The 27,507-nt window shown below is 37.0% G+C and overlaps 1 protein-coding gene across 7 annotated transcripts in view; it reads left to right on the top strand.

Annotated features, from left to right (window-relative positions):
• Positions 1–19,537, top strand: part of RESF1 (retroelement silencing factor 1) — a 28,822-nt gene extending 9,285 nt beyond the window's left edge. For 4 of the 7 annotated variants that reach the window (XM_077870529.1, XM_077870531.1, XM_077870533.1 and 1 more), the window contains 4 exons: positions 4,925–4,990; positions 9,978–14,997; positions 16,220–16,303; positions 18,807–19,537. In XM_077870529.1, coding sequence (XP_077726655.1) covers positions 10,035–14,997; positions 16,220–16,303; positions 18,807–18,979 — 5,220 coding nt within the window. In that variant the 5' untranslated portion in view covers positions 4,925–4,990; positions 9,978–10,034 and the 3' untranslated portion in view covers positions 18,980–19,537. Of the gene's footprint in view, positions 1–4,924; positions 4,991–8,302; positions 8,449–9,977; positions 14,998–16,219; positions 16,304–18,806 lie in introns of all 7 variants that reach the window. The other 3 variants (XM_077870530.1, XM_077870532.1, XM_077870535.1) reach the window with 2 other exon arrangements.
• The last annotated feature ends 7,970 nt before the right edge of the window (positions 19,538–27,507 follow it).

Genomic DNA, 27,507 nt, shown 5'->3' with positions numbered 1-27,507 from the left:
AGACAATAGAATGTTGCCTATAATGACAGAGGTAACTAACAGGGTGTAAAAGTTTTCAGATTTTTCTTCAGGGCAATTGAGCCTGCTTTACGGCAACTGTTTAGTTCTTTTCATAGTTTGTCTACCTCAAGAGGCACAGAATTGGCTCACTCCTATTATAATAGCAATACTTAAACTTTGTACTCCAAACGCATGTTTCATCTTAGGTTCCTTATACTTGCCTGGCAAACTGCTCATGTATACGTGAGGCACTTGTCGGGGATTTCTAGGTATTTGAGACCATTACCCCTCTAATGATTCCTGTTTCTTTGAGGTGGATACCTGGAGCACTCTAAAATGAGTTACTAGGCAGCACTTGAAGGAAAGATAACTGACTTTTTCATGTATGCTCTGGAATCATTAATTCCCACTGTAGGATATAATACAACTATAAATGAAGTCTGAAATTTGTCTCTGACCTCTGCTCTAGAGACACAGGAAAGTGTAAACTTTGTAACCTGAATGATAGATGCATTGCTCTGGACTTGGGACTGGCCAGTCATGATGGGATATATGTGACTGCCAGCACCCCATGCTGTACCTAGATTAATCCGTGAGCAAAAGTAGAGCTGTTCCCACTCCCTTGTTCTTCCAGGGAGAAAGCCATGTGGCTGTCATTGGTGAACCTCGATGATACCTGGGACATAGTTCACTGGCTTGGCTTGGTGTGGGGAACTTGGTTGTAGTCTGACCTCCACAAAAGGCCTGATCATCCCGCCAAGGGTCAGGGTCAAGTCACTTTTCAAATATTGCCTGAGAGAAAGTACAGTTAGGGTATTTGATGGAGTGTCTGAATAGAATTTGTAGCTGGACACATAAAAGGTGGAGGGTAGAGTTGGGGGGGGGGCAGCTTTACCATGGTACTCTGATTACCTTTGTCTTGTCATGGGCTGAACAGGCAAAACATAATCTCTGTCTAACCCATACCTTGGCAGGACACCCTGCTTGTCTTCCTGGGAAAAGGTTGATAAGAACCCTTGTGAAAAATGGCCTCAAAAAAAAAAAAAAAAAAAAAAAAAAAAAAAAAAAAAAAAAAGAAAAATGGCCTCAAGGATAGTTTTTTTCTGTGCCCCAGTGTGTCAGTTGAGTACTGGACTTTACCACTTCCCTTACCCTTGGGATAGAGCAGTAGGCTATAAAATGGTTGTTTCTGAATTGGCTCCTCAGCAGCCTGTATTCTCAACCACTTTGGTATCACCTTCTGGGAATAGGGACACTAATCTTGGTTTTTCTGTTTGTGTAAGTAATAAGTTGCACATGAAATTATAGTCTTGTTGCCTTTCTCTGGCACTGTGGAGAGTTAACAGCAGTGATAGTGGGACTTGTATTCTTGCTAGCCACTGCACTTCTGCCTGGCTTCATTCATTTGTTCTGTCAGTTGAATGTGATAATGTATTTAAAGCATTCAGCACAGACAGTTCTTAACATATGGTAAATTCTCAAATGTTAGCTGTTATTTATAGAGTTGCATTATAAATAACACAAAACTTAGAATACTTTTGAAAGCCTAATTCAAGGGTTAATAGCCTAATTTATCACGTGACTAAGGATATAAACAGCCAGAGCTAGAATAGGTTAAGTAAATCACGATACTTTCGGCATTCCTGAAAAGTGTCTTTTCCACTGAAGTGTTGGTGTTTGTGGTTTTGTTGATGTTATAGAAGTATCTCTAAGCTTTTTAAAATGCTAATTAGTTTTTCAGTGGAAAATACTGGCTTTCCTCAGTTTAACCACATCAATAGGTACTCCAAATAAACTTTGGTTTGTGGAGCACATTAGAAATGGAACAATTCTTGATGTGGCTTAGTTTGTCCTGTTCTTTCTTACTATTTTATCTGATTTATAGTAGGCCTGGCCATGGCAAACACTAATATAACAGATCCTTTTTCTTAGAGTTGTGTTCATGGGGTGTACACTTGTGCATTTGTTTAGGATAGATATTAATATGATTATTTCTCCAAACTATGATTTTTTTTTTAAGATTTTATTTACTTATTCATTAGAGACACACACAGGGTGGGGGGTGGGCAGAGATACAGGCAGAGGGAGAAACAGGCTCCATGCAGGAAGCCCGATTTGGGACTCGATCCCGGGTCTCCAGGATCACACCCTGGGCTGAAGGCAGTGCTAAACTGCTGAGCTACCAGGGCTGCCCCTCCAAACTATGATTTTTAGGGATTTTTTTTTTTGCTTTGTAAATTCCTGTCATAAGGCTAAATTACAGATAAGCTTCTGGGTTGACAATTTTTTGCTTAAACTACATTCTTTGTGTTATATGGATATAGAATAAAATGAAAAAATTCACAAATCTTTTTTTAAACTTGGTGAGGTCTTTATGAAATTATACGAAAATCAGATGCATTGTTACATGTAGTCTCCAGCCATTTCTTTTTTTTTTTTTTCCTGCTTCACAAATTATTTTTGCAATTCACAGCTTGCTATTCACAGCTTTTTATACTTTGAATTTTTAGTGACATGCTTTCTTCCCAGTTTTATTGCAGGAAGTAATGGTAATAGTATCAAAACTTAAAGCCCCAAACTGTTAAACCTAAAGGTAGTTTATTTAGGGACACCTGAGTGGCTGTCAGTTAAGTGGCCAACTCTTGATTTTGGCTCAGGTTATGATTTCAGGGTTCTGGGATGGAGCCTGTGTCACGTTCCACACTCAGCAGGGATCCTCTACTTGAGGATTCTCTCCATCCCTCTGCTCAAATAAATGTATGCTCCTGTATGTGAGCATTCTATCTCAAATAAATCTTTAAAAAAAAAGTTTGTCTATGTCCAGGATATATTTTTTTTGTTTTTTTTTAGTTAAAAATTTTAAAGTCATTTTCATGATGACATACAAGGAAACCTCCATGGATGTAGGAGTATGTGAATTATGGCTCTGAATTCCCTCAGTTTGGTCATAGGACTTTATCAGGGTCAACATACAAGGGCTGCTTGCCTCCCAGTGAGGGCCACCACATCTTATCAGCATCAACATATTGGTATTACCTATTCTTTATACTGCAAAACCTGCCAGATGGGTGGGGTTGGTAGAGCCAGACTTTGTGCTAACTGTATCTAGGGTCATTATTCAGGGTTTGCTAATTTACCTATAGCTACTAATAGCAAGGATATTCCTAGAATTTCCTACAATTGAATATAAAAATCCATTGCTTTTGTGGCCCCGTGACATCCGCTCTCATTACTGGGCTGGTTGCTGATCCTTTCAGCACTTGACAAAAGAATTTGAACTATTGTTGCCAAAGAGAGAGCCTTAAATCTACAAGGCAACTAATGGGCAGTTATTTGTTTATTTTAAAGATTTTATTTATCATGAGAGAGACAGAGAAGCAGGCTTCATGCAGGGAGCCCGTCGTGGGACTTGATCCTGGGACTCCAGGACAGGATCACACCCTGAGCTGAAGGCAGCGCTAAACCGCTGAGCCACCTGGGCCTCTGTGGACATTTATTTATTAACAACTTAAGATACTCTGTTTTAATCCCTACTAGAAACAAATGTGGGTGTGTATAATGTGTTCAGTACTTCTCTTGTAGATTTTTTTTGCCAGTTCTATTCATTATTGAAAATGTGGAATTGAAGTTTTCAACTCTTGGTGAATTGCCTATTCCTTGTTTTTTATTTTAATTATCTGTTAAGTATTTCTAATTGTTATATCTTTTTCTTGGATTGACCCTTTTATAGTTTAAAATATTCCTTTTTATCTGTAGTAAGATTTGTTTAGGTTTTTTTTTTTTTTTTTTGAAGATTTTATTTATTCATGAGGGACCCAGAGAAAGAGGCAGAGACATTGGCAGAGAGAAGCAGGCTCCCCCTGAGGAACCTAATGTGGGATTTGATCCTGGGACCCTGGGATCATGCTTTGAGCCAAGGGCAGCTGCTCAACCACTGAGCCAGCCAGGTGTTCCTGTTTAGTTTGTTTTGTCTGATAATTAGCATAGGCCTTCCACATATCTCGCAGCTGCTGTGTTTGCATCATCTGATACCTTTTGTATTCTTTTATTTTCACTGTATTTCTTTCTTTGGATCTAAAATGTGTCTGGAGACAGCATTTAGTTTTTTTAAAATCTAGTTTGTCTTTTGGATTGTTGAATCCATTCACATTTAATGTTATTAATATGGGGGGGATATACATCTGCTGTTTATGCTTTTTGTTTTCTAGGTCTTGTGTCTTTCCCCCCCCTTAACATTTCTTTGCATTAAGTGAATATTTTCTAGTGTACATTTCAATCTCCTTAATGGTTTTTTTACTGTATATTTTGTGAAAACACAAATTACTTTTAAAAATCATTTTTATCTGCATTTAAGGTGTTAAACATTTAAAATCTGATCTATTTTTATTTATTTATTTTTGATATATTTTTTAAATGCTTGTGATTTTAAAACAAACTGAAAAGGCTGTCACTAGTACAGAGGTAGGGAGGTGAAGAGTATGGGGCCCAATGAGGTTTGTTTTTGAATCCTGCCAGTCCTAGAATATGTGTGCACCTTTGTGGATGGCCTAATCTCATAGAGTCAGGTTGATATCAGGAATAAAGGGAAGGGGAGTAGGATTTTAAATTTAGAGATTTGGTAGGAGGAAGGTCAGCTCTGTCATTGGAGATGCATATTCCAATTACAAGGGTGGGCTTTATAGATTTGATGATGGAAGGATGGAGAATTGGTGCTATTTCTCCCCTCAAATATAAGGAGCTGAATTAGGGCAGGGGGAGCATGGTTGGAGTGGCTAGGGACCAGGGCGGAGAGAAAAAGTCGTAGAGCATGGGGGAAAGAAATTCAAAAAATGAAGTAGAATTGTGAGCGGTGTTAAGTTTTATGTTTTTGTTCATAAAGTAAAATTAGTCGGCTGGCTTGTGTCAAAATTTTTTTTTTCCCCAGAAAACTTCAGCTACTCCTGTGCAGAGAAGGAGATTCTTAAGTTCAGCCATACTTGGGATTTGTCAGGTAAGTGCCATGCTGGAGTTGGGTGGAGATTTTGGCAAAAAGTTAATTTTTTTCAAGTGAAATTAAAATGATAGACCATGGAAATCCAGTCTCTTGTACTCTCCACTATAGTATATTTTCAAAAAGTTTAATACTTTGTATCTAGAAGTAGAGACTCTGCAATCTGAAATAAAGTCAGACAACTTTTGACTCCTTCCCTCTAAATAGGTAGTTCAGGGATGATTTTCCAGGCTTTAGTTTCCTTGTGTGCTAGCAAAGCAGAGAGAGGAATAAAGTAACCCCAAATTACTCAGAGCGTTTGTCTGCCTACCCATATGCTCTGTATTGGTCCTCTACCGGCTGCTCTCTTGTAATCACAGACTTGGTGGCTTAAATAACACCTGTATTTCTCACAGATCGAGGTATTTGGTTTCTCCTGAGGCCTCTTGGCTTGTAGTCAGCCTCCTTCTCTGTGTGACCTCACATGGTCTTTCCTCTGTGCATATGCCTGCTGTCTCTCTTAAAGGACACCAGTCCTGTTGGATTAAGGCCCTGTCCTTATCACCTCACTTAAATTTAATTACCCCCCTGAAGGGCCTGTCCCCAAATATAGGGGGTTAGGGCTTCAACATAGGAATTTGGTGGTAAAAAGACACAATTCACTCCATAACAGCCTCCCACCCTAAGTATGCATAAAAACTAAGGGAAACTTATTAGGCATCATTAACTCTAGAAGTGCTGCTTTGTATTACGCCTGTGCCTGATCAGCCAGTTTTTTTTTTGTTGTTGTTGTTTTTTTTTTTGAGTAAACTCTGTCCCCAACCTGGGACTCAAACTCATGACCCTAAGGTCAGGAGTTGCATGCTCTACTGACAGCCAGCCATTATTAAGGAGCTTTCCTGGGAGAAGGCATGTGAGGAATACAGAGATGTCTCTTCCTAGGATCTTTTTGTTTGTTTTTTAATTTTTATTTAAATTCTGTTAGCCAGGGGATCCCTGGGTGGCTCAGTGGTTTGCCATCTGCCTTCGGCTCAGGGCGTGATCCTGGAGTCCCAGGATCAAGTCCCACATCGGGCTCCCTGCATGGAGCCTACTTCTCCCTCTGCCTGCATCTCTGCTCCACCCCCCCCCCCCCCCCCCGTCTCTCTCTGTCTCATGAATAAATAAATAAAAAATCTTAAAAAAAAATTCCCTTAGCCAGCATATACTGTGTCATTAGTTTCAGACGTAGAGTTTAGTGATTCACAGTTGCATATAACACCCAGTGCTCGTCACATCAGGTGCCCTCCTTAATGCCCATCACCCAGTTACCCCATCACCCCTGTCCCCTCCTTCCAGCACCCCTGAGTTTGTTTCATATAGTTAAGAGTCTCTTATGATTTTTCTCTCTGATTTCTTCTCACTCCGTTTTTCTGGGATCTGTTTTTAATTCAGATGGATATATGCCTTCTTCAATCTTTTCAATCTTGTTTTTCTTCTTAGTGAGAACACTATGACCCATAATTTAGTAAGTCTTAAAGATCTATAGATTGTTTTGGATTTTCTCTATTACATCTATTACATCTGTGAATACCATTTTATGTTTTCCTTCCCAATTCTTATACTTTCCAGGATCTCCAATACAGTGATTAATAGAAGGGACAATAGTGGTGTATTTGTTTTATTGTCAGTCTAAATGTTTAAAGCTAACATTTATCAAAATTAAGGAAATTTGTGTTGTTTGATAAAACTGTTCTAATGAATGTGAATTTTTTGAAAAGTTCTTGCATCTGTTGAATTTAGGATTTTAAAAATTATTGTTATTTGGTTAATTTTCAAATGACAAATCTTGTATTTCTGAAATAATCCTAATTTGATCATGATAGGTTATCATTTTCATGTCACCACATTTGGTTTGCTTACATTTTGTTTAGGATTTTTGTTTTTACGTTTCTGCAAAAAATTGGCTTCTAATTTTCCTTCTTTCTGGCTTTTGGATGACAGCCTCAATGAATGAGCTCTAAAGTGTTCTCTTTTTTATCTTTTTTCATATTAGATTATTTCTTTCATAGATTGTTAGCATACTCCAGCAAAGCCGTATTGGTCTGGCATTTTCTTTGTGAAAAGAGACTTGATTATCAATTAATTGGTACTTAAATGGTATTGTTACCATGTCAATCCTGGTTAGGTGTATTTTTCGAAGAATTTCTCTATTCTTCTAAATTTGAAATGTATTGGAATAAAATTATTCAAAATAAATACTTACTATTTTTAACATCTATAGGGTCTAGTAGTAGTCTCTATTGCCAATATTGCACTTTTTAAAAAAAGATTGATTTTAGAGATAAAGTGAGAGTGTGCTCGCAAGCAGGCATACATGTAGAAGGAGAGAGAATTCCACAAGTAGACTTCCTGGCTGAGCATGGAGCCTGACTCAGAGCCAAAAACAAGAGTTTACCACTTAACCAACTGAGCCGCCCAGGGGCACCCCCTCACCCCCAGTATTGCACTTTTATTTTTATTTTTTAAGCATTTTTAAAAAAAGATTTTATTTATTTATTCATGAGACACAGAGAGAGGCGGGGGGGGCAAGAGACACAGGCAGAAGGAGAAGCAGGCTCCATGCAGGGAGTCTGACGTGGGACTCAATCCCGGGTCTCCAGGATCACACCCTGGGCTGAAGGCGCTGCTAAACCGCTGAGCCACCTGGGCTGCCCTATTGCACTTTTAAAATGTCATGATCAGTATTGTTAGAGGCTTATTGATTTTTATTCTTTTTTTAATATTCTTTTTTAAAGAATTACCTTGTGACTTGTTGAATCTCTACATTTTTGTTCATTATTTTATTTTCACTCTCATCATTTCTTTTAGGTTAGCTTATTATGATAAATGTGGAGTTCATGTCCCAGTCTAATTTTTATTTTATTTTATTTTTTAAAATTTTTATTTATTTATGATAGTCACACAGAGAGAGAGAGAGAGGCAGAGACACAGGCAGAGGAAGAAGCAGGCTCCATGCAGGGAGCCCGACGTGGGATTTGATCCCGGGTCTCCAGGATCGCGCCCTGGGCCAAAGGCAGGCGCTAAAACGCTGCGCCACCCGGGGATCCCTAATTTTTATTTTATATCAATAACTAATTTTTAAAAGATTTTAAGTAATCTCTACACCCAAGGTGGAGTTCAGACTCACAACCTTGAGATCAAGAATCATATGCTCTACCAACTGCATCAACCAGATCCCCCCCTTAGTCTTCTTTTTAAAATATATTACGAATTATCCTCAAGGGTTAAGTAAACATGAGTATAAGAGCATGTTATGGACTGAATTGCATGTCCCTCTTCACCTATTCCTAGGTTGAAGCCTAACCCCTAATGTAACTATTTGGAGATGGGCCTTTAGGGAGGCAATTAAAGTTAAATGATGTCATAAGGGTGAGGCTTGATCCAGTAAGACTGGTGTAGAGGAAGAGGCACCAGAGAGCACTTTTTCTCTTTGTAATGTAAGTATAAAGTACATTCCTTATTTTTCAATTATTTGGCAATTTCCTAGTTACTTTTTTCCCTGTAATTTCTAGATTGATTCCATTATAAATTAATCTGAATTACTTTAATACTTTGAAAATTGAGATTTACTTCTGGCTCAGCTAGATGGTCATATTGGTAAAAATTCCATGTGTGTTTGGAAAGAATGTGTATTCTGCATTTGGGGTGTACTGTTAATATGCTTACTTTACATTTGTTTAATTTTGTTATTTTAATCTGTGTTCATGAATGAATAAATAAAATCTTAAAAAATAATAATTGCCTACCAAAAATGGCAAAAACATCTTGTGCCAAATTCCATTATTTTCTGAGACTGTGCCATAATATCTTACCTTCAAAGTTTGGACAATTAAGCACTTTCTGGAATAAATTGTACTGGCTAAACTTAAAAGAAGAAGAAAAAAAATCTGTGTTCATGTGCTGTGGTTATAGATTTGACCATTTTTAGATTTAGCAATATACTGTTGGTCAGTACAAATTAACCATTTTGGAAGGCAATTTGTCACTGTTGATGTAAATAATTTTAATGTTCTTTGACACATTGATTTCACTTCTAGGAATTTCCAGAAACAGGCACAAACATAAAAGCATAAATATAAGAATGCTTAGTTTAGGATAGTTTATAAGCACAAAAACTTAAGAAAACCAAATAGAAGAAACATAAGAAAGTGAATAGAGGACTGGTTGAATGATGATATACAGAGAAACTAATGTTATGCAGACAATGAATATATATATATATATAATATATATATATATATATATATATTATATATATATATATTTTTTTTTTTACATGATAGTCACACAGAGAGAGAGAGAGAGAGGCAGAGACACAGGCAGAGGGAGAAGCAGGCTCCATGCACCGGGAGCCCGACGTGGGATTCGATCCCGGGTCTCCAGGACTGCGCCCTGGGCCAAAGGCAGGCACTAAACTGCTGCGCCACCCAGGGATCCCCAATGAATGTATTTGTAGTGCAATGATAAGGTATCCTAGATACAGTAATGAAAATCAGACAAAAAGACAGGGTTTTCTCCATGTGTTTGCTTTTTATGTATAAAGTTTTCTGAAAGGGAAGGTAGCAGTAGACACCCTTAGGGAGTTAGACAATGGGAATAGACAAAAAGGACTTTTTACCATGTGTTTGACTTGTTCGTTTTGTTTCAGTGAGCATGGGTTACTCATAATAAAGAGCCTGTTAGAATAAATAAAAGCAGAAAGTAGTTGCCACTTCAGTGTAACAAACAAAATACTTTTATGTAGAATGAATGCCTGTAAAACACCCTAGACAATTTTTTTTTTATATTTGCTGTATTTATTATATCCTCCTTTGCTCTTTTGTTTCTCTTCCCCAAATTAAAGATGAAGCTTTGATCTGAGGTTTCTGGAATTATGATAGACATAGCATTGGTATCAAGGTAAACTAATTTTCTTGGGAAGTTTTATGTAGATAAATTTTTAATAAAAGTTCCTTATTTCCTACAGATTCCTGACATTCAGAACAACTGACTTTTAATACACTGCTACTACATCAAATCAACAATGAATTGGAATGTAAAACCAGAGAATGTCACCTTACCACCACAGTATCCTAAAAAGCAGTCATCTTTTTTGGAGCAGGCTTTAATAAATACACTTAATACAACATCTCAAAGTTCTTTAAACTATCCTGGAAGTAACCAAGAAGCATGTATGTTTCTTGGTAATTCAAATACAGTTTCACAGCCACTGCTAAACATCAGAAATTATCCAGCTCCTCAGCAAATCCCTATTCCTGATATGCATAATGGGACAGTTGTGGCCTCACAAACTTCAGTAGAAGGAATCACATATGCAAATGTTAAAGGATCCAAACAACTAAATCACAATTTGCAAATGTCTTCAGGAGTTACACAAAATATATGGTTGAACTCTCAAATGAGGAATTCTATGCTTTCTCATACAGGGGCAACTGTGTCCCATCAAACTGGTTTTGGAACTAATACACCTAATTTACATGCACTACAGAATCAATTTGTATCATCAGATTCCTATTCTATGCAACTACAAATGATCCCTCCTAATTCTGCAAGAGTTCCTGTAACTTATCAAGGAGCCCCAAGACTTAACCCATCTTTATCAGAACGACAGGCTGATTGGGCACAACAGTATACATCCAGTGGACTGACTTACCCAGATTACAGATCACTTCCAAAGCAATACAATTACCCGTCACAAAGCTTTTTGCAAGATCCCACTCATCAGAAACAAAATCCTATGCCATCTACATCATTGCAGATGAAAAATAGTCACCCTCCAGATTCTCCACGGACTTTACAGTCAAAGCAGACTGCAAGTATACAGTCCTATCAATGTGCAGTTACTCATACTGACAAAAGACCACTTCCTCCGCCTTCTGACTGTAGATATGTAAGCCAGCCTTTTCAAAGTACTCAGCATGTTATTAAACAGACTTCTCTGGGTGTTTCTCAGAGTCAAGAAATGCACTTACCTGAAATGAGGAGAGACTTTCCTAGAAACTTTCAACAGCATTGGCAAAGCCTTAATGAAAATGTCAGCACAGTTGGAAATTCCTGTAACTTGAAAATAAATACTAATGTCACTCAGCCTTTTACTGAACCTGTTAGATCTTCTATAGATGGTGTTCAGACCCTTGCTCAGAATAATCAAGAGAGAAGCGTAGACTCTTGTGATCTATCTTCAAATCAAATACTGGACACAAATGCCACAAAAGAGAAGTTAGTGAGGGATATTAAAACATTAGTAGAAATAAAAAAGAAGTTTTCCGAACTTGCAAGGAAAATTAAAATTAATAAAAATCTTTTGATGGCAGCAGGTTGTATTAAAACAACTGATACCCCTTACAATGAATTAGCTCCAAATTCTGAATTGTCTGTGAAACAAAATGTCCAAATCCAGTCTGGGCCACAGGTAACCCTACTGACTCCAGAGAATAAGCCACCAACCATAATGGAATCTGCAAAAGAAACAAGTAGAACACACACTACAATGAATTCTAACATTCAAGACCTCAATTGGGGAAATTGTAACCAAGTGAATTCTACTTTACGAAATTCTGTCTATTCAGAAAAGTTACCAATGCCAGACCAGTTAAATGATATGAAAGTTAGGACTTCTTTAAAGTCATCAACTGTTGAGATTACCCAGACAACATTAAATAACACCCAGGTTTCATCAGGAAATGTCAACGTTGAACCAAATGTGCCAACAAATTCTGAAACAACTTCTGTTCCTCAGTCTACATCTTTTGAGGAATATGTTTCAAAATACCCAAATAAAAATACGCTGATTCTCAGTTTACTTACATGTAGAGATAAACTACAGGAGAAATTATTTAAAAATACTAGTGAAACTATTCAGGGCTCTAAACCACATAGTTTTGAAATTAGTTCAAATACCCAAGTCACTGGTAACCAAACGAATTTGAAAACCATGGAAACTCCAAGTCCTTGTAATATAAATACCAAGGTTTTAGACAACTCTTTTTGCCTTGAGCAGAAATCCTCGAGTGGAATGTCTTCTAAAAGTGACCATCACTTTTCCATGGAATTGCTAGCAACATGTCTTTCTCTGTGGAAAAAGCAACCTAAAGAACCTACAGAAGAAAAACAGTATAATGAGGCAAAAAACAGAACAGCAGTTGGATTTTCAAAGCCTGTGGAAACCTGTGATAAGAGTCCATTTTTAGTTGTAGGAAATTCTCAGAATAAGATGGTAAACACTTCCCAAGAAACATCTTTTTCAACAGTAGTACAGAATTATGAGTCTTCCAGTGCAACTGTTACAAAGGGAACAGAACTTCAGGTTGCTGTAGTGTCACCCTTAATTCTTTCAGATGTCAAAACATTGTCTGCCAAAGGTGTAACACCTGAAGCGGTACCTGAAACACTGTATCCAGTTATTAAAGAAGGCAGTGTTTGTAGCTTACAAAATCAGTTGGCAGAAAATACCAATGTTACTGCTGCGTTGAAAGCTAATGTTAATGAACCAGTAGCAGATACCACAACAAATACAAAGATGTTCTCATCAGTTCAGAAGGAAGATCAAAATGAATCGACTAATTCAGAAGATACACCTAATAGCCATCAAGGAGATCATATCAAATCCGAACCAGATCCCCACTGTTCTGTGAGTGAACAGCAGGCCTCATATAAGTCAAGGAACAGTGATATTGTTAGTGGTGATATGTTACATATTGACAACATTTGTTCTCTTGTTGAAGGTGATACATCTTATAATTCCCAAATAGCAGAGATATTCAACTTGCCTCCTTTGAAAAGGGTTGAGCCACAGAAATCTTCTCTACCCAATCATCAAGTGATTAGTAAAAAAGAGCAAATAGACAGCCTCACTGAAAATAAAGACTTTGGTTTTCAAAATGGTAATTTTTCACTGTGTGTAGATGTTTCACATAAAATAACTGGACCAGCAGAATCACCACAACATCCAGAATCGTTATCTTTGAAGTATGTTAAAGCCAACAGTGAAATTCTAGAGGAAAGCAACGTGGAACATGTCACTAAAAAAGAAAGCACAGCTAATGATACATGTTCATTGTCTGCTATTCCTCAGGAAGGTGATGCGTCCCGCAATTATACTGCCCAAGATCCTGCAAGAAGTGAGATTCTCAATGATAAGGCATCTTTCTCATACCTACACGATCAGCTGTCAGAACTTTTAAAAGAATTTCCCTATGGTATTGAAGCTGTGAACACAAAGGAAGGTTCTGTGGCCCAACAGATAACCAACCAAATCTCAAAAGATCAAACTGGTTGTGACTTCAAGGACTCAACAGAACAAATACAGATTACGGTATTAAACTCTGAGCAAATGAAAGAATTATTTCCTGAACATGACGACCCACTCTGTGAGGTTGACAAGTTGACAGAACATCAGAAAGAAGAGCCTATAAAAATAGAAGGGAGTCCGTGTGACCCACAAGCAGATACAGATGGAAAGACTGATGATAATATAATGGATTCAGAGAAAGATGATGTTGGTTGCTGTACATTGGGGTGGCTGTCTATGGTTTATGAAGGAGTACCCCAGTGTCAATATAATTGCATCAATAACTCAGCTTCAAAAGAAGACAAAGGGGAAAATCAGTGTTCACCTTTGAAGATCAAAAGTTGTAAGGAAGGAGAAAGAACTTCTGATAGAAATGTCCCTCGTGGATGTGAGAGTCCTCTAAATAACAATCTGAAGATTCCTTTGACTTTTCCAGATAAGAAAAACCATTCTCCTGAAATAGAGCAAGGCAAAAATATAACTGAAATGCCCAAAACAAAACACAAATCACTGAGGACAGAACAAGAATTATCAGGTCAGTTTTTTTCTAAAGGTGATAAAAAACTAGATTCCATGCAAAGTCACAAAAGAAAAGGAAAACTGCAGTTTCATGAGATCACTTTTCACACCAGTAATAAAATGACAAAATTTTCTCAAGAGAGTCTGCACCAAAAGCTCATGGCACAAAACTCACACCCACTAAAAACAAAGGCAGGCTTCTTGACAAATAAAAATAAAGATTTACATATGAAAAATGGTTCTTTGGTACAATCAGTATCCTCAGAGAAAAGATTGAAAGGTGGCTTTGGAACAGAAGTTTCGGATAAAAGGAAGTTAGATGATGGGAGCATACTTGATTCAAAAGTAAAGAAGAAGAAATATGATAAACAAGAGCAGAATAAAAATGGGGATGGAACATTTAAATTATGTAATATTTTGTCAATCCCAAATGAAAGAGCCAGGGTTAAAGAAAAGACTATGTCAAATGTTAAATCCGCAGCCTCTAAGGGTAACTCATCTAAAATTAATAAAGTTCTAACACCAAAGGAATATTTGCAAAGACAGAAACACAAAGAAGCAATGGGTAGCAACGCATCAAAGAAAAGCTGTGTGAGAAACTTACAGTGTGATTCTCAATACATGAAGTCTAATAAACTTTCCACGCAAGTAGGGAGTTGGGAGAAATCAAATGAGAGACACAATAGCAGTGTACAGACTTGTAAGGAATCATTAAATATTTGTGCAAGCCATGGTAAAAACCTCAAGACTGACTCTTCAGAGGAGTCTAAAGCATACATTTCAAGGGATGCTAAGGGAATAGTTGGTGGAAATCAACCTGAGAAAATGTGGATTGATAAAACCAAGTTAGACAAAAATTCAAACAGTGAAGTGGAATTCAGTCAAATGCCTCCCCAGTCAAAGGATCAAAGGAAAACGTATCTGAACAGAGTTGCATTTAGATGCACTGAGCACGAGAGCATTTGTCTCACAAAATTAGACAGTTCACCAAGGAAGTTTAATAAAGAGAGACCAGAAAATAAACCTCAGAGCCTCTTACCTGTGAAAGATACCACAGAAAAACCAAACATGCTGGAATTTAAGTTATGTCCAGATGGCCTGATTAAGAATACAAATTCTGTTGATGACTGGAAGGATCTGCAGCCTTGTCCTAGGAAGGAAGAAGCCCCTGTGCAAGGTCTAGTATGATTTTTTTGATGGTGTCTCCCAACACTAAAGCATTGTAGGTGAACAGTGGGTTAGCACTACTTATGCCATCTGGGTAGCTAGCAAAGACTTAAATGCATTTGCCATTCCTTGGTATTTGCTTTTCTAAATCAATGGTTCATTGGGCACTATTTGTTTTATCGCCCTCTTCCTGTAAATTGTACTCCATTTGTATTGATGACAAGTGGTATGTAAAATTGTAGGATTTGCCAAATACAAAGATTTCCTTTTTCACCAAGAAGCCTATATTATGGAAAACGTTCTTTGTGCTAAGTTAGAAAAGTGTTTTTACATTATTTCATGTGTTTTGTTGATTCTCATTTGGACTTGTAATTTCAAAGCCCTGTGAATTGAAATTTTAGTCTAGATATGAGGGAATAATTATTATATATTAGTGAAAACTTTTATACATAAGGAAATGTATAAAACTTATTGTCATCTTTGAAATAGTTGGCGACTGTGTTACCAGAAAAGTTAAAGCGCTACTGTTGGCTGAATGATAGAATTCTCATCATAGTGCAAAGAAAGAAGAAAATAGATGACTAATGATTTGTGATAGTAAGGAAACGTTTAGGGGTTGTGGATATTATATATATAATAACATGTTGAGAAATTGAGATTGGAAAACTAAAGGATTTGAATGGCAATCTTAATTTCTCCTGTGCTGTTCAGATGGAATCTGTTGGAGCACAGAAAGTTATGATGTAAATTAAGGTACATTTTCTTGAAAGGAGATAGGGATATGATAAAATAGGGTATATAATTCATTTTGTAAAGCATTGGTGATTTTACTTGGCCATAGAAGTAGATCTTTGGAAACTGAGGCATGGGTGTAACAAGAACATTAAAAGTGGAGTTGGGGGCAATGGGAGTGACTTTCTGTTTCCTGTGCCCTTAAGTACCTTGACATTTGTTGACATTCAACCTAAGTGGGAGAGACATAATTTCATGGTGAAAACAAACTTTTTTTTTTTTTTTAAACAAACTTAAAGCAACTTATTTTTCATTTATGAGATACTCAGGCACTTGAAATGGAAGAAAACATTTTTTTTCAGGCTTCTTTTAGACTTGTGTTATACATAAATATATTTAATACCTTTCAAAGTCTATTTTACATTCACCTGATTTTCCTTCACAATACTAAAAGAGATGAATAGCAATTTCTAGAGCTCTGAAAATGAATATTTAAATAGTTACAGGAATAAAAAGTACAAAAGAAGACTGGTTAAGAGGTACAACTGAGGAGAAAAGGATGCCAGAAGCCAAACAAGAAATAGGTAAAATTATCATCTATTTAAATTTTTATTTTATCTATTGGGCACTTGGTCATCTAGAAGCTGAATTATAGTTAAACAATTCTGAGGTTTGGTTTTTATCCATGTTTTTAAAGTGATTCAGTGTTTGTATGAGTGGTTGGAAGATTTTTTGGGGGTATTTTTTCTCATGCTGTGGAGAAGGAAACAGTGATCTATTTCCTCTTAGCAAGAAAATGTTTCTCATCATGAGTTAGGTAGGGTAAGGGGTTGGCATACTTTTCTCCCTCCCTAGGACTAGATGGTGAATATTAAGTTTTTCGGAATGTAAGTTCTCTTAAATACTTGTCTCTTGACACTGTAGTGAGAAGATAATTATAAATGAATGTTTATGGGCTATGTTTCAATTAAACTTTATTTACCATCTCAGGCTAGAGGCTAGGCTTGGCCTACAGGCCATGTCCTGTTTGCCAGCCCCTGGTCAAAACAAGATAGGCAAGGATGTTTCTATTTTATCCCTGGGAGGTTAGATCATTTTATTGAAATTCCATGACTAGTAACTGAATAGGGACTTGAAATAGATCCCCACTTTTCAAAGTTAATTAAGTGTGGAATCTGAGTTATTTTGATGATGAAAGATGGAGCCTCCTAGTTCAAATTTCTTTCTTTTTATAGGGGAGGATTTTGGGCCAAGGGCCAACCAGAAAAGGCAGAGCTTTCAAGTATCTGATTTAAGTAGTGAAATGAATGTACTTTGTTTTTAGGGTTTCATATTGAGAACTAGAAGCTAGAGTTCAGGAGTTTTACCTTAGTTTGGTTAACTGAATATGTAAAGATAAGGGTTTAGAATTCCTTGAGAATGGAAGGAAGCAGAATTTTACCATGAGCAACAATAAAGAAGCACATTTCTTAAAAGGGAGGAGTGTGACAAAATTGAGAAGAGAGCTTAAATACATAGGCTTATAGAAATTGAGTTTTACGTATTAAAGGTGCATATAGGAAAAAACTAAGTTCAATAGAAGACTCAAAGAAGGAAGAAATGCACCCTTAATCAGAACCGAAAAACAGTTGAAAGAGGGGAAAATGAATTTTAAGACTCCTGAGTGTAGAGAACACACTTCTAAGGGTGGAACACAGGAATTAAAAAAAAAAATGAGAAAGATAGAAATGGTCATGGAGATTAGGCAAGGAAGGTCCTTGGAAATAGTAGACACCTTACCTCACAGAGAAGGTGAGAGGCATGGTTGGGACCTGAATCTGAAAATATGGATGCCTGTACAGATTGACCAAAGATAAGCGTGAACTAAATGAGAATTCTAAAGATAACCACAAATAGGAGGAGCAATAAGCTGAAGTTGAATAAACCTCAATACTCAGAATCACTATGAAAAAAAATACAAGTTGGGGCACAAGCTCTAGGAGATCTGATGTATGGTAGAGAAAAGCCAAAATATGAGTCACAGCTCTGTCAAAAGTGTAAGATTGAATCACTGGGTTGTACCTGAAACTAATATAACACTGTATGTCAGTTTTATTTCAATTAAAAAGTAAAGGCAAATAAAGTTCACCTGTAATCCAAAAAAGCCTGATAAGGTTTAGGAAAAATGTGAACAAATACCAAGATGAAGGGTGGACAATGTGAATTAGTGTGAAGAGAAACAAAAACAAATGTCATAAATTCCCAAACAGATGCAAAGAAACTTTTTAGATAATCATACATCTAAATTTGGTGGCAAAGGTTGGAGTGTAGATGGAACAAGATGTGAAACTATATCAAGTCAGGGTAAAGTACAGAGAAGAGGGAAGTAACAATTCAGTGGAAAATGACTTAGGGACCCATCTTAGCTATCAGTATTGCTGACATCAAAAAGAATGCTAACAAGGACGTACAAGAATTTGAAACAGTTGAAGGACCAAGAGGACAGAATACTTGACTTCTTAGAAAAAGGTAAAACAAGATTATTATACAGAAAGGAATGGCTAGAGCAGGAATGAAAACCATGGGAATTGTAAATAGGGGGAATGGCTACTGAGATGTAGAGGTACATCTAGAAATATAAAAAGTAGGAAAATTGGACCCATCAAAAAGATAATGAGACTAATGCAACACTGAAATGGTCTAACCAAACAAAAACTACAGACATGTCTTAGGATACCTAATATGTAGCAAGGCCAGAATATTAAAATAGTCTTTTCCATTCACTGAGTGGAACCAGCTTGTGCTCGTGCTCTTTATATTGCTAGTTTAAATAGCTTTTTAAAAAGGTCACATTTATAATAATCTGCAAATAAAAGTAGAATGGAAGAGCCCTGGACTGTGAAGATGGCATGAGAGTAGAAAATAGTTCCCAAAAGAGAGGCAAGATGTCCTGTGTGTATAATTTACCATTCTAAGATTAAAAGCCATAATTTATCAAGCTCCTTGTCCTAAATTGTATCCCAAAAAAGAATGCAGGTTTTCCTTCTTCATTTTAATTGATTATATATTAGTCACTAATACTGAGTAATAAAGTTTCTGTTTTCTTAGATAATAATGTTTTGACTAATTCAAGACTCTCGAAGAGAAGCTTCGGTGCAGATGGATTTGAGACACTACAAAATCCAGTAAAAGATTCAAAGGCAATGTTTCAAACCTACAAAAGGATGTATATGGAAAAGAGAAGCAGAAGCCTTGATAGCAGTCCTTTAAAACAATTCTGAGGCTAATTTTTTTGATGGTTCTATAATTGACACCAGAAAATTTCTGACATTTTCTGTTCAGAATATATTGCTGGAAATGCTTGGAATTGCCATGATAAAATATCAAGAGAGTTTAGTTACCACTTAGTTATGTAAATCATTGAAGTTATTTAATAGGGCTTGGGGATCTTACCTGTGCATACCAGATATAAGAAATAGACGGTATTTGTCAGGGAAACCATAAGGTATTGAATTTTGACATTATTGAACAATATTTACCAGTTTATTTTGAAATGCTAACTATCCATCCTGAGGGAGGGCTGTTCTCAGTTAAGTACTTGCTTATTTTAGCTGGGACTGTAAATATGTTTATTTCTAAAGCTTATTAGCAAAACTTATTTTTTAAAAACCCTCACTGTGAATGTCAAAGTATATTCTTAAGTATTTTATACCTAATTGTAAACTTTGTCAGAAGTCTTGTTTTGTACTTGTTAAGCTGGACATAATTTTTGGATAATGTTTAGACATTACTTTTCATACTTGAAATAAACATTTATTTTTAAAATATATATAAATATATCATAGTGGTCTGTATTTGATTTTCTATCCTCACAACAGGACACATTTTAGAAGGGTGTTTTATTTATTTTATTTATTTATTTATTTTTTTAAGATTTTATTTATTCATAGACACAGAGAGAGAGAGAGAGGCAGAGACACAGGCAGAGGGAGAAGCAGGCTCCATGCAGGGAGCCCGACGTGGGACTCGATCCCGGGTCTCCAGGATCACGCCTCAGGCTGCAGGTGGTGCCAAACCTCTGCACCACCGGGGCTGCCCTAGAAGGGTGTTTTAAGAAGAAATTTTAACTAAGCTGTTAGAAGTAAATATTTTCAGGTTACACTCAGAAGAAGAGCAAAAGAAAACATGGAACATGAAATGTTTCTGGGTTTTACTCAATGACTAGAAAAGTGTTGGTTATTTTCATAAAATCTCAAAGTTCTACGTATAGTTCATATTTTAAAAATACACTTTTGAGAGTAGGGAGAAATAGGGAGTTTGAGGATACAGTTTCAATTTTGCCATTATGTGCATATTCTTAACACTACTGAACTGTACACTTAAAAATGCTTAAGATAGTAACTTTTTTGTATATTATGTTACAAGTTTAAAAACTTTGAAGACTTCAGACTGGGCTTCTCAAAATACTAAGCTGCTTTGCTCATCTTGCATAATTGATGGTTTCATGTCAATAAAAGATTGAATTAGAAAAGCAATAGTTGGGGAAACAGCTGGCACCATAGCACCAGTCAAGGCAATGGCTTCAAACTGTGATGGTCATTATAATTGATCATTGTATTATTCTTTACTGCTGGAAACTCTCAAACATTTCAGAAGATTTTGAAGCCGAAATACACAAGCAATGATAGTCCAAATGCCATTGCAGAATTGGTCCCTTGGAACATAATTTTTTATTTGAAGAAATTATTGACATTTTTCTCAACTATGTCATCCTGACGTTTCAAGGAAAATAAAATATTTGTCAGTGATAAAACTTGAGCTTTCCAAAAAAACTAGGATTTTGGAAAACTTGTATCTGAGACCAAATTTTAGCATCCTACTACTAGATCTCTGTTGAGTTCATTGGAGATATTAAAGTAATTAAAAAAAATTTTTTAGAGTAGGCTCCACATCCAACGTGGGGCTTGAATTCATGACCCTGAGATCAAGACTCCTATGTGCTCTACAGCCAGCCAGCTAGGCATCCCTGTATGTAATTATTTTTGAGGTATGCTAAAGTATGTCAACACTTGGAAGATCTGCATAACTTCATGAATTAGTATTTTCTGATGACAATGCAAGTTGATAAGAGATTACTCATGACAGGTAGACTAATGGATTTCGATAGAAGAATGCAGAAAGATCCATCATATCAGGCTTCCATGTTGGAATCAACCTTTAGGAAACTCAGCTTTTGGTGTATCAAAAGAATATATAGATTATCTGAAAAGCTGGAGGAATGCTCTTGTCCACACAAAAAGCCATCTATGTGTGTGAGATGGATTTTCATGATATACTTGAACCAAGATGTAGCTCAACAACAGGCTGAATGCACGAGTAGATAAATTCAACTGAGTTCTATGAAGTCAGACCTTAAAAGATTTGCAAAAATGAAAAAAGATCTTTCATCGATTTTTTTTGATAAATTTTTTATTAAGATTTTATTTATTCATGAGAGACACACAGAAAGGCAGAGACATAGGCAGAGGAAGAAGCAGGCCCCATGGAGGGAGCCCAACATGAGACTCCATCTCAGGGCTCCAGGATCACGCCCGAGCCAAAGGCAGATGCTCAACTGCTGAGCCACCCGGGCATCTCTGGTAAATATTTTTAATAAAAATTCTATTTATATAACCATGACATGATTTAGCTTTAAATGAAAGCGCTGTTTGAATTTTTCATAGAACAAATGTTGATAAGTATCTCAATTTCACAGTTTTTAAAATGGTTAAAAATCTGGGTGGTCACAGTGGTGATGCAAGAGCAAGCACAATTAGATTGCTATGTTCAGTCTTGCATTGTTGCCGAGAAATCAGCATTAACTTTCAAGTACTTAAGTAGTATAAAGGAGTTACTTAGAGTTGCATATAAAGTAGTTAACAGTGTTGAATTGGCAATTGGCTGCTATTGTTACTTAATTGTTTTGTAGTTAACGTTTTTATGTTAGGTGTGGCTTTTTCGTGTTAAGGCTAAAGCCTTATAGGTACCAATGAATGTTATTTTATGACATTCAATTTCAAAGATTAATTTCAGAACTGGATGAGAAAAACCTCCATAATACAACAAAAATTAGTAAAAAAAAAAAAAAAATTTTTTTTTTTTAAAAGAAAAGAAAAAGACACCTGAGTGGCTTAGTGGGTTAAGTGCCCACTCTTGATGTCAGCTCAAGTCTTGAGTCAGGGTTGTGAGTTCAAGCTGTGTTGGGCTCTGCACTGGGCATGGAGCCTTCATTAAAAAAAATAGTAAAAAAATAAGGGGGGGTGTCCCTGGGTGGCTCAGTAGATTGGCCGTCTGCCTTTGGGCTCAGGTCGTGGTCCTGGGGTTGAGTCCAGCATTGCTTTTCCCTCTCTCTCTGCTGCTCTTCCTGCTTGTGCTCTCTTGCTCTCTTGCTCTCTTTTTCTGTCAAAATCTTCTTTAAAAAGTAAAAATAAGTAAAATAAATTCAATCCTTTAGGTGTTTGAGGTTCCAGACAGCAGTGTGTAAAATATTCCTTTATGCATAATACAAATGAAAGACCTGCTCAGTGAAAGAAATACCAATGATATTCCTTCAGGAAGAAGGAAATTGAAAACAGAAGGGAGATGCAAGGGTGAAAGGTCAAATTAAATGGACATTCATTTAAAGAATGATCACAGAAAGAACACAATAAAACTAATTTTAAAGGAAAAATAAGTGAAAAATCCGTCTGAATGGCAACACTGATTAGGGTGTTACATATATCTTATTTCCTGGAGATGGAGGTAAATTTGCAAATTCTAAATAACTATAATGTATAAAGCTTTGTGGAAAGCATGGTACTACTATAGAAGCTGCAAAAATGAGTAAAACAAGTTCTTAGGATTCTCCAATCTAGAAGATGAGAAGAGGCAAGTGTCCAAATGTCAGTACTTGTGAGAGGCATAAATATTTGGGGAGATAAAATGAGAGATAAAAAACAATTACGATAGAAGTTTTCTTACTGACTTTGGAATGCCTTATATTACCTTACCACAGCCAGGTTAATCTTCTCTTGCCTATCTATATCTAGATGAAAGTGGCCAAAACCAACTGCTCGTCTTACCAACTAATTTTCATTGGAGTTTCTCTTCAAGGGAAGGGTCCAGAGAAAGAAGCACAAATAACATGTTATTATAATAGAAGCATAAATAATGTTGATTTGTGGTTATTTCCATGTTTAGGAATGCATTCAAGGTTCATTTTCTTCCAACTCAAGATATTTACAAATAGAACTTGGAAAAGTATTTGAAACTTTTAACTATATTAAATTTAGACTGCAGAGCAGAGATTATGGAGTGTGAATCAGGATTACAGTGAAACTATATACATAAATGAAGACTATCACATCAAAATAGCCATTAGGCCATCAGGACTCAAAAAGCCTCTGAAATACTTGAAGATAGCTTGAGACTGACCATCAAACTATTATATTTCAAGATTGGGAAGGTGCCTTGAAAAGGGTATGAATACACCTTTAAGAAAGCATTACTAGAGGGGTGCCTGAGTGGCCCAGTTGGTTAAGCATCTATGATCCCAGGCTGCTCAGCAGGGAGTCTACTTCTCTCTTTCCCTTTGCCTTCCCCACCCCCACTCGTGCTCTTGTTGGCTTGCTCTCTCAAATAAATGAAATCTTAAAAAGAAACCATTGCTAAGGAAGCTTAAGAATGATACAAATTGGGCAGTCCTGGTGGCCCAGTGGTTTGGCGCTGCCTTCAGCCTGAGGTGTGGTGATCCTGGGGGCCCGGGATGGAGTCCTGCATCCTGCTCCCTGCATGGGGCCTGCTTCTCCCTCTGCCTGTGTCTCTGCCTCTGTGTGTGTGTCTTTCATGAATGGATAAATAAAATCTTAAAAAAAAAAAAAAAGAATGATACAAGTTAATAGCATTTTGATAATTCTGTAATCCTAGTAACCAGAAAGTAGTCAACAAGTCAGCTGTTCGGTATGGTAGCTTGTTAGCCTTGTGTGTAGGTATTGAGCACTAGAATATAAAATGCGCTAGACAGTTTGGATCTATGTTCTGGAGGAAGAGCTACTAGAACCTGATGATGGATTAGATAAGGGAGAAAAAGAGGAGAATCTTGTTTCTAGACTGTGCCACTGAATGGGTAGGAAGTCTTTAGGCTGACCAGGAATTGATTTCTTTAAGCATGTGGCCAGTTTCCATGGAGCTTTTACCTGAAGGCTAACCTGCAAGGCAGTAATCTTGGATAAGTTTTTTAAAGATTTTATTTGAGAGAGAGCACAAACCGGGGAGAGGAGGAGATACAAGCTTCCCCCTGAGCAGGGAGCCTAATGTGGGGCTCAATCCCAGGACCCGGAATCATGACCTGAGCTGAAGGCAGATGCTTAACTGAGTCACCAACATTCTTGAATAAATTAACATTTATTCAAGTGCTCCAACATTCTTGAATAAATTAACCCACAACTCTTAGTGGTTGAGGAATGGACTCATACTCAGGGCACAAGTTTTCCAGACATTTTCATAACCGATATTTCAAGGTAAATTTTAGAAAATAATTGAGGCTTAATTTGAAATCTTTGTAATATCTCCCAACTTTTGTTTTTCCTGAGTAGAATGGATTTGTCTATGAGATAATGTATTTTTGTTAGCAAGAAACAGATTGTTGACCTGAATTGAGCATTGCCTTTTCTAAATCTTTTTCTAAACCTTCCTGTCTTCTATTATCTGATCTCTCTATAACTCCAAGTTGATACCTTGCGTGAGATTCCAGGCTGTTGTAATTATGGGGACTCAATGATCAGAGAACTACTACTGTCACTTTGGCAACATTTTTAATGTGTTATATTTCATTGATCACTGGGAATTTGCTCTGATTGCTTTGAATTATATATTCAAAATGTGACTTCTAAAAAAAAAAAAAAACAAAAAAACAAAGAAAAAAAACAAAATGTGACTCCTACCTTGTTCTAATTTTCTGAGGTTCATAAACTCTTAACCACTTCTAAGACCCTCATATCAAATATAAATCATCTACTTATGACTGCACGGGCTGAGCAAAATATTAACTTCTTATGCTTGATGAGAATTAACTCCATTCCTTTTGGATGCTTCAAAGACTCTTGGAGGAAACAAAATGTAGAAGCCGTTAAGTTTTATGCTCAGATTCAAGTATGGCCTTCATTAATATACCTTTACTCATTGCCTATCATGAATGATTATTTCTTGTTCACAATAAACCAGGAAGTCATATTGTCCTAGTATACATATGAGAAAACTGAGCTCCAGAGAAATAAGGTCAAACAGCTTTAATGTAATAAAGGAGCACTTAAAAATTGATATAGTCATCAAACAACTTCTAATTTGGTCAAAAACACGAAAATCAGTGATTATAATCTGTTTCTCCCCTAGGAACATTTCATTACATGATAGAGATGAACACTTGTCCCTTCTACAGTATTAGAAGTACTGGACTAGGGCAGCTCTGGTGGCTCAGCAGTTTAGTGCTGTCTTCAGCCCAGGGTGTGATCCTGGAGACCCAGAATCGAGTTCCACATCGGGCTCCCTGCGTGGGGCCTGCTTCTCCCTCTGCCTGTGTCTCTGCCTCTCTCTCTCAATGTGTTTCTCATGAATAAATAAAGAAGTACTGGACCAATTTGCCTGACTATGTCTGCTAAGTAATCTCAGCACAGTACTCACAGATGGCGCTTCGGCTTCCATGTCTGTTTGGCTTTGCACTTAGAATTTCTAGTGGCCTGGTGCTTTTTACCCAAATTAATCCACTTTGTGTCAGTGGGATCTTTAACTTCCCCTTTCTGCATTTGTGATTTAGTACTATATACCAACTTCATGGATTTAGAACATACTGTTATTATGTGTTTATCCTTTTGCAGAATGAAGCTTATTGTTAGATCCCTGCATCAGTTATTGTCACTGTGTAAGGCTTAAACATTATGTCACAGTTCCTAAAGGTCAGAAATTGGTGTGGCTGGGCTGGGTTCCTCCTTAAGGTCTGTCACGAAGTTGAATCGTGGTTGTCGGCTGGTTGTCAGCTGGGATCTTAGACTCATCTGAAGGCTTGAATCAGGAAGGATCCACTTCCAAGCTCATGCATGTGATTGTTGTTAGGTGTTTTGGGCTGGAAGGCTCAGTGTCTCAGTTCCTTACCACTCTTGGCCAGCATCCTCCTTCAATTCCTTGCCATACTGGTCTCTCTAAAAGGCAGCCTGCAACATGGCAGCTGACTCTCCTCAAAGCAATAGAACATGAGTGTGAGAAAGAGCAGACAAGAGATATCACAGTCTTTTTTTAACTTCAGAATTGACACCCTGTCGTTTTTTGTTACATTTAATTGGTAGGAGTGACTCACAGAGTTGCAGTCCACATTCAAGGTAAAGAGGTTTGGGGTCACTCAGAACCATCCTAATTGCTGCCTACCAGTCTTTGCTAAATTAATCTCTAAATTCTTTTGTTGTATGTGAATGGAAGCATGACCTTTCTGTTAGATATATGTAGCTCTGTGCTTATTCCAAGGAAGCCTGGAAGTCTGGCTTCTTGCCCAAAAATAAGGATAGACAATGATGCAGTTGATTAAACGGTTAACCTTGCTTGGGTTTAGCTCCCTGGTGTGGAATATACGATCATCTTGGCATCCCTGAAATTATACTATCATGCTCCAATGTTGGTGATTCATATCTGAAAAACCCAAGTATGTTCCGTGTGATTGACAAAGGGCCCTGGAAGCTGTGCCTAGAAGCCCCTGATCTCTCTTTGTCTATGCTTTCTTTGTTTTCTGTACTGTATCTTTGACTTTTTTTTTTTTTTTTTTTAGATTTTATTTATTTATTCATGAGAGACACACAGAAAGAGGCAGAGACACAGGCAGAAAGAGGAGAAGCAGGCTCCATGCAGGAAGCCTGATGTGGGACTTGATCCCAGGAACCCAGGATCAGGCCCTGAGCCAAAGGCAGATGCTCAACCACTGATCCACCAAGGCATCCCTCCTTGACCTTTTTTTAAACCTTACCTGAGTACATCCTGTGGAATCACATGAGCCCTTTGAATGATCCAGTCCCATGTAATTATTGCATTTGGGGAGGACTCTAACCACACTGTGTGTATTTCTTATGAAGACACTGAATCCCAACAGCATCCAGGTGGCTATGGAAACTTGCATTAGTCAAATTAACCATGGGGCTGCAAAGAACTTCTTTAAATGTGTTTCCCTAAAGCCAGTTTTTCTGTGAGAAGAGCTCTTTCTATCCTGCTGTCCATACCATTCCTCTGTTGTTTCTTTGTGCAATACCAGCTTGCTGAATTATTATACTGCTGCAGGAATGCTTATGACATTATGTTACAATTAGTCTCAATTTCTAGACAAATTAGGAGCTTCTTGAATGCAGGGACTCTGGCTTAGTTATATTTGTATTTGCCGTGCCTTATTGTCAAGCACAATGCCATCCAACAGAAATGAAATGTGGGTCACATATGTAAGTTTTATAATAGTCACACTAAAAAATATTTAAAAAATTGGTGGAAATAATTTTAATACGGCATTTTATCTAACCAATATATTTAAAATATATTGTCAACATGCAATATGAAGGTTATTGAGATACCTTATATTTCTTTCTCTTTTTTTTGATACTGAGATTTTGAATTCTGATGTTTATTTTATATTTACAGCACATCCTAATCAGATACTCAGTAGCCATGTGTAGCTTATGGCCACTGAATGGGACAGCACAGGCTAGCACATAAAAGGTGTTCAGGTATCTCTAGGTACATAAGAGGTACTCCATCCTTATAGGAT

The sequence above is a fragment of the Canis aureus genome, chromosome 25, assembly GCF_053574225.1.
Source record: "Canis aureus isolate CA01 chromosome 25, VMU_Caureus_v.1.0, whole genome shotgun sequence".
In the NCBI taxonomy this organism is placed as follows: domain Eukaryota; kingdom Metazoa; phylum Chordata; class Mammalia; order Carnivora; family Canidae; genus Canis; species Canis aureus.
This window is presented reverse-complemented; position numbering and strand designations above follow the sequence as displayed.